This window comes from Salvelinus sp. IW2-2015, linkage group LG37 (assembly GCF_002910315.2).
Source record: "Salvelinus sp. IW2-2015 linkage group LG37, ASM291031v2, whole genome shotgun sequence".
NCBI classification, from domain to species: domain Eukaryota; kingdom Metazoa; phylum Chordata; class Actinopteri; order Salmoniformes; family Salmonidae; genus Salvelinus; species Salvelinus sp. IW2-2015.
The window spans coordinates 6,172,246-6,180,556 of NC_036876.1; the positions used below are offsets into that span (position 1 = coordinate 6,172,246).

Sequence of the window (8,311 nt, forward strand, 5' to 3'; positions counted from 1 at the left end):
GAGAAGAAGAACATTGACTACCTTAAAATGTAGATGGAGCCTCAATGGCGCTGCCCATGTTATCACTGACGCTATAATGGCACARATACAAAGATCAGTCCTCTATCTATCTCTATGGTTTGTTGTTTGTGTATCTGCCCTCTAATTGGCTAGAATCGTCCCACCTGATCTGGCCTCCGCCCTCATGCGTTCCATTTTTGAGGACATGTATTTCCAACGTTAGCGCGGTCACTCGAATATCTTGTCAATATATTCAAAAATCTGTGTTGGTGCATGTACTTGCATACCCGGAAATAGTGTGAGTGGGTGGACCGGCCGGGTGAGAGAGATAGAATAGGATTGTATCGTTACAGTGTCACCCTCGCCACCCCGGGGGACCTCGAGTGGAAATTCCAATGATTGTTTAATCTTATTTGCAACAGCGGTACATATGTTTTTATTGATGTTGGATTATTCGCCGTGGAATGATCAACCCTTGCGATACGTTTTTTGGGCATTTTTTCGTAATTTTCGTGACGCAAAGGCACATCAAAGTACATAGAAAAAGGAGCTAATATGAGCGAAGTGGAGAAACGTGTCTATCATGAACTAATCGATTGCAGTTATTTGATTATTTAAATTGTTCTAATCAATTCAGTAATAACATATTAGTCCAATAAGAGAGAGGCGCGATTCGATTGATTCACTGACACCTAATGTCATGACTTGATGTCGAGAATAATATAATTCAAGAGAACACAAGTTATTTATGGGAAAACCTACAAACAATGCAATATACTTTTAATATGTAAGATATATCTTACATATGGCTATATAACCTATATTACATTTTCGCACCCACTGTCCCATGTCATTCAATATCAATAGAAGTAGTTGCGTTTGCGTTGTTGGTGTAATGCGTTGTTGGTGTAATTTGTATCAAACCAACTGAAGGATGACTGTCAAACTGGACTTTGAAGAGTGTCTCAAAGACTCCCCCCGATTCAGGTAAATCTAGATTAGCCAATGAATAACATTTTTTATGATTTAGGCAAGAATCTACATATATRCATTATTCATTCAGTTACATTGTAAGGTGAGAGCTATTTTGTAAACGGTGCATAAATGTATGTGACTACCATTTTATTACAGTTACAATAAGTTATAATACCCAATTAAAGGGTAGGTCTACTCTATGTTTTTGCAATACATTATTCAGATAGTTTCAGAACTGTCACATGTCCACAGAGGGTAAAATTATGACAAATGATGCTTGCATCCACCMTAACTGAGGAAATAGAGAAGTGATGACATTCTTTTTTAGATCAAAGTTACCTGAACAATATTATCTTGAGTTGGCATATAGGCCTAGAGTGTGTTGGGCTACACCATTGTAGGTCAGTCAGCACAACCACATGATGAACTTGTCAAATGAGTGTCAGCCCTGCAGATAGTTTGGGGTCWTGCCTCTTGCTTGGGGTCCCATTTATTACTGTGATGAGTCGAATGGGTTTCTTTGGCCATTGCCACTGCGGCGAGACACTGCCTTTTCTCATTGTTTTGGACTGTTTTTGAGTGCTGGAATGAAAGAGTATTTATACAATTTTATACAACTAAAATGACTTTTTCATTTGTAGCACTGGTGCTCCCAACTTTAAAATGTTAGTTAAAACAAATATGATACAAATGTAACATCAGCCACGCGAAACACAAATGTTGAATTTTGCTATTCATGTATTAGGTGCATTGGTGCTAATCAAAATKCTAGGTCACACAGCACAATATTTAGGAGCATATGCCACCAAGATGGTTGTAAGTCAATGTAGGAATGCAGCACACCAACCTCTGCTTGGCCTATTCTCTTTCAGAGAGTCAAAACKGTATATATTTGAACTCTAAAAGAAACACAACATAAGACCAAAAGGGAAGTGTATTTTTGAATGTAGCTAATAAGAGGTTTGTTGCATTGGGTGTGCCTCCCTTTTTTTAGCTGGCAGATCAGAAGACGTGACGGTGGTTAGACTCTCTTACTCTCTTGCCCTTTCTTTGTCTCTCGGCCTTTGCTGTTTTATCTTTTCTTAATTCTTGTTTGATTAACCTTGCAAGTTTTTAAAGACCTTTTATCTTTTTCTCACTTTCTTTCTCTTTCGTTCTTTCTTTCTCTCTGTCCCTTTCTTTCTCTCTTTCTCTTCTCTCTCTCGCTCTCTTCATTCTTGGCTCACGGTCTCTCTGGGAGGAACACGCAGTGTCGGAAAGTTTGACATGTTTGCGGCAGTCATTGGTGCATTCTGCAGCGGTGAGGTCTCATATTTGACAGAGAACAGAGAGAGAGGAGGTGGAGGAGGAGAAAAAGGGGGGAGGAGAAGGTTTTAGATGTAGGCAATGGTCGAACTCTGGTAGGCCTTCATATCCACACACAGCTAGTGTGAAGGACTGGAGAGGGAGGAGAGGGTGACATTTGGAGAAAAGAGGCTTTGAAAGAATAGAAAAGAGAGAATTGAAAGAAGGATAGAAGAGAGAGGGACATCTCGGGAAAGATGTATGAAAGTGGAAAAGAGAGGCTACCGCAGTATACAAACGTCTGCCTCCCGTTGCTAGGTAACCGGGGGCGGCCTGGGGTTGTGGAGTGGAACAGGAAGTGAAGGGAGAGATACTGACGTGATAAACAAGAGACAGGAAGTGTGTTTTTTGGGGGTGGATCACTGTGGAAACTTGAGGTCTCTCTCTCAGGCACACTTACTCATACAAATGCATAGACAGTTATATCACCTTAGTATCATCTTACACACACACACACACACACACACACACACAACAACACACTACACACACACACACACACACACACACACACACACACACACACACACACACACACACACACACACACACACTCTTTCAGAGGGTAATGAATATGATGTGTGTCTAATGACACAGGCTTTGTTCCGTCCTCATCAATTCTATGTTTGCCCTTATTCAAAGTTTTCTTTTCTACTGTCTTTTGTCCCCCCACCAAACCTTTGTCAGTCTTGTATTGGTACCCCTGTCATGCTAGTCCCATTTCAATGTCAACCGTACTGAGCTAAATAAACTGCAGCCACTGTCTCTACTACACTACCAGCAGACAAACAGACATCCTCTCTCTCTCTCTATGTCTCTCTCTCTCTGTCTCTCTCTCTATGTCTCTCTCTCTATGTCTCTCTCTCTATGTCTCTCTCTCTCTATGTCTCTCTCTCTATGTCTCTCTCTCTATGTCTCTCTCTCTCTATGTCTCTCTCTCTCTATGTCTCTCTCTCTCATGTCTGTCTCTCTCTCATGGCTCTCTCTCTCTCATGGCTCTCTCTCTCTCATGGCTCTCTCTCTCTCATGGCTCTCTCTCTCTCATGGCTCTCTCTCTCATGGCTCTCAATTATATTTCAATTTAGGGGGCTTTATTGGCATGGGAAACATATGTTTACATTGCCAAAGCAAGTGAAATAGATAATAAACAATAAAATATTAACAGTGAACATTACACTTAAAACGATTCCAACAGAATAAAGACATTTAAAATGTCATATTATGTATATATACAGTGTTGTAGTGATGTACAAAAAGGAAAATAAATAAACATAAATATGGGTTGTATTTACAATGGTGTTTGTTCTTCACTGGTTGCCCTTTTCTTGTGGCAACAGGTTCCCAAATCTTGCTGCTGTGATGGCACACTGTGTTATTTCACCAAATAGATATGGGAGTTTATCAAAATTGGATTTGTTTTTGAATTCTTTGTGGGTCTGTGTAATCTGAGGGAAATATGTGTCTCTAATATGGTCATACATTTRGCAGGAAGTTAGGAAGTGCAGCTCAGTTTCCACCTGATTTTGTGGGCAGTGTGCACATAGCCTGTCTTCTCTTCAGAGTCAGGTCTGCCTTCGGCGGCCTTTCTCAATAGCAAGGCTATGCTCACTGAGTCTGTGCTCTCTCTCATAGCTCTCTCTGTCACTCTCTCTCTCCATCTGCTGCACTCCTCTCTCTCTCTCTCTCTCTCTTTTTGTCTTTCTGCTTTCTCAGTGTCTCTGTCTTTGGTGGAAGGCAGCGGAAACCACACTGTTGGGCCCTTGATGTGAGAAAGAACAGAGGAGATACTGACTCACAGACTAACTGTCACAGCAGTCACAATCTCCTTCCACTGCCCTTCTGACAGGCCCATTTTATAAACCGTACCAGATATCATTTGAAGCATCATGTGTACTGTTGGTGATTGAACTCTCATGACGTCCGATACCACAGCCACAGACATTTCTGCTGTAGATCGGATAGCACTGTGCAAGCAGCTCAACAGTGTCCAGGATGGTGTAGATGCATTGGATAAAACCTTCTGTCTGTGGTGGTGTGGCCTAATGTGCCGAGTAATGTGGCGATGTGTGTCTGTGTTTCATCCAGGGCTGACATTGAAGTGGTGGAAGGAGATGTCAGTGAATTGGAGACGCGATTAGAAAAGGTGAGAGAGTCTCACACACACACACACACACACACACACACACATACAATGTTCTCTCCAAACCTCCCCACTTTTCCGTTATGCTCCCAGTATCTAACCACTACTTCTATAAACACCCCAGCCATCCATACCGTAGAGGAAGTAGTTGGGCAGGGTCAGTTTCTTCCTCTTAGTAGTGACTATGAACTGTGATAGACATGGTGTTTCACCTGAGTTGAAGGGAACTAACTCCAGTACCGCTTCCCCACCCTATTGTTACCAGAGAACAAGTAACTGACCACACATTGTACTTTCAATCGCTTGATCTTCCAAATTCCCATAAGGGATTGGTGCGCATAACATTTTCAGATGSTTTGGTCATCAATGTTCCGATTCCTGTGAGTCTCAACCTATTCTGCGTCTGGACAGTGATCATATTTGTCGGTGATGTCATGTCGTGTTACCCYATGTCATATTGATATGTTGTGTCATGCTGTATGCATTGTAGTGTGTTTTGACGGCTTTTGCAACAGGGAATTGTGTTGTGTTGAGTCCTGACACATTGTGTTATTGTGTAGCTGGTGAAGCAGTGCCACTCCATGCTGGAGGCTGGCAGGGCCTACTGTCAGACCAGCAAGAGCTTTGTCACAGGGCTCAAAGAGCTGGGACACCACTGTTCTGGGGACAACATGATGGGGGTGAGTCTATAGAGATGCTGGGAACTACACTCAAACCACTGATTTGGGATCAGTGTAGGAGGGACCGATCTGTATATAGGGCTATTACATAGTGTTGTGTTAAGTTATGGTTAGTGTTATATGCTTAAGCAATAAGGTACGAGGGGGTGTGGTATATGGCCAATATACCACSGCTAAGTGCTGTTCTTATGCACGACGCAACGCAGAGTGCCTGGATACAACCCTTAGCTGTGGTATATTGGCCATATACCACACCCCCTTGTGCCTTATTTCTATTATAAACTAGTTTCCAACGTAGTTTAGAGCAGTAAAAATAAATGTTTTGTCATACTCGTGGTATACGGTCTGCTATACCACAGCTGTCAACCAATCAGCATTCAGGGTTCTAACCACCCAGTTTATAATTATGTCTTTATCATAGTACATTCTTAGGAAGGGAAGGGTGGCAGGTAGCCTGGCGGTTGAGAGCATTAGGCCGGTAACCAAAAGGTTGCTGGTTCGAATCCCCGAGCCGACTAGGTGAACAATCTGCCGATGTGCCCTTAAGGCACTTAACCCTAATTGAGCGTCTGCTAAATGACTAAAATGTAAGTGGAAGTTGTATTGTATTCAACCATTGATAAATAACTTAAACTCATTCCGTGTTCTTTTCTCGTAGGAGTGTTTGGAGAAATTCTCCCAGAAGCTGGAAGTGATTCTGGAAGCTCAGGGGGTGAGTTGGACTCCTCTACTGTGCATCGCTTGCCAACAACATTAGTTACTGTAGCAACCACTTTTAAATGTCAGGTGTCTGAGTATCTCTCTCTTTCTCTTCCTCTCCCTCTCTCTCTCCATTTAACCCACCCCCCCTTCTTTCCCTCTATTTCTCTCACTCTCTTTATCTCCTAGGACGTGATTGAGACCACACAGAAGTCGGTGAAGTTGAAACTGCAGAGTTTTGTGAAAGAGTGAGTGAGTCTGGCACTCCTTAATAATTTAGTATTGTTTCACACCACGACCATAGACTGCTGGTAAGAATCAGTCCCACAATTTTATGAGCCACATTCATCCCCCCCCCCCCCCCCCCCCTTTCCCGACGTGCGTCGGTTCAAGGATTGCGTAAGGTTTTGAGGGGCAGGAGAGTCTGGAGGCGCGTGGGCAGGAACGCTCAGGCCGGGGAAGCAGCACGAGTGGAGGAGCCAGCCATGCCTCTCTAAGCCCGCAAGACCTTCCGCTCCGGGCCCTCGACTACGTACTGCAGGTGAGGTCATCAAAGCGTGGATGAAGTGTATTGGGGAAGGACCAGAACTTTGTTAATTGATGTAAAGGATTGCTACAGACAAATAATTCACTTTACACACACTCGCTGACGCGCTCCACACACATTGGGCCTGCTGTTGAGTTTGCCTGGAATTAAGTTACAGAGCTGGGTGAACTATCATGTTGGTTCCAGTCATGTTGGAATATTGTCATTACACTGCGTTGCTTTCTGTTTGGATGAATGCATACATGAAGCTGCAAACCAAACTAGAGAGAATTTTACATAAGAGATTGTCAGGACGATGACTGTTTCTAACAAATGGTTGATAATTGCACAGCACTTGCTTAGGACATGTGTTTGCCGTGGGGAAGCTAACAGCATTGCCTAATGTTTTCCCGTAGCAGGCTTAATATTATACCCAGTGGTGTACTAGCTGCAGTCATACAACACAAATGTTGTCATCTCTGTTCACTCCTTCGCTTTCAAGATAATTCATCGAGCAAGAAGAGGACATCTGATGGCGGTGAGATTTCCATTACGTGGGAATTTTTTGGAAATAATTCGCACGGTCGAGTCACAGTGGGTGTCTAATGATTGTGGTATGCTAGGGATTGGTGCTTGTTTGTCTGCATGTATTGTTTAGTTGATGTATGAGGAAGTTTTTTCTGGGTTCTGTCAGGATGGTCGTATATGACAGGCGTTCAATTTCAACAAGGTCACCAGTCCCTCTCTGAGCATCGGCGACTATGCGACAGTCTCTGAGTAAGAATAAAAAATGGGGCTTGTTTGGGGGGTGGGGGGGATTTTATTAGGATTCCCATTAGATGTTGCAAAAGCAGCAGCTACTCTTCCTGGGGTCCACACAAAACATGAAACATGACATAACACAGAACATCAATAGACAAGAACAGCTCAAGGACAGGAGTGAGAGGGAGAAGTGTGTTGGATAAACCAAATTCATGAAGAAGGAAGAGATCTGTTCAAGTACACTACCGTTCAAAAGTTTGGGGTCGCTTAGAAATGTCCTTGTTTTCCATGAAAACATACATGAAATGAGTTGCAAAATGAATAGGAAATATAKTCAAGATGTTGACAAGGTWATAAATAAGGATTTTTAATTGAAGGACACAATTATTTCAAACTTTGCTTTCGTCAAAGAATCCTTCATTTGCAGCAATTACAGCCWTGCAGACCTTTGGCATTCTAGTTGTCAATTTGTTGAGGTAATCTGAAGAGATTTCACCCCRTGCTTCCTGAAGCACCTCCCACAAGTTGGATTGGCTTGATGGGCACTTCTTATGTACTATACAGTCAAGCTGCTCCCACAACACCTCAATAGGGTTGAGATCCGGTGACTGTGCTGGCCACGCCATTATAGACAGAATACCAGCTGACTGCTTCTTCCCTAAATAGTTCTTGCATAGTTTGGAGCTGTGCTTTGGGTCATTGTCCTGTTGTAGGAGGAAATTGGCTCCAATTAAGCGCTGTCCACAGGGTATGGCATGTTGTTGCAAAATGGAGTGATAGCCTTCCTTCTTCAAGATCCCTTTTACCTGTTACAAATATCCCACGTACATCACCAAATCACCCCCAGACCATCACATTGCCTCCACCATGCTTTGTGATCCGAACATCTCAAACTTAGATTTGTCTGTCCATAACACTTTTTTACCATCTTCCTCTGTCCAGTGTCTGTGTTCTTTTGCCCATCTTAATCTTTTCTTTTTATTGGCCAGTCTGAGATAGGGCTTTTTCTTTGCAACTCTGCCTAGAAGGCCAGCATCAAGGAGTCACCTCTTCACTGTTGACATTGAGACTGGTGTTTTGCGAGAACTATTTAATGAAGCTGCCAGTTGAGGACTTGTGAGGCGTCTGTTTCTCAAACTAGAGACACTAATGTTCTTGTCCTCTTGCTCAGTTGTGCACCGGGGC

The 8,311-nt window shown here is 43.0% G+C and overlaps 1 protein-coding gene across 1 annotated transcript in view; it reads left to right on the forward strand.

The window, feature by feature from the left end:
• Positions 1-212: 212 nt before the first annotated feature.
• LOC111960175 (arf-GAP with coiled-coil, ANK repeat and PH domain-containing protein 2-like) overlaps positions 213-8,311 on the forward strand; it is a 26,514-nt gene continuing 18,415 nt past the window's right edge. Inside the window, exons 1-6 of the mRNA XM_070437806.1 lie at positions 213-987; positions 4,405-4,462; positions 5,020-5,139; positions 5,798-5,851; positions 6,028-6,087; positions 6,257-6,379. Coding sequence (XP_070293907.1) covers positions 935-987; positions 4,405-4,462; positions 5,020-5,139; positions 5,798-5,851; positions 6,028-6,087; positions 6,257-6,379 — 468 coding nt within the window. The 5' untranslated portion in view covers positions 213-934. The remainder of the gene's footprint in view (positions 988-4,404; positions 4,463-5,019; positions 5,140-5,797; positions 5,852-6,027; positions 6,088-6,256; positions 6,380-8,311) is intronic.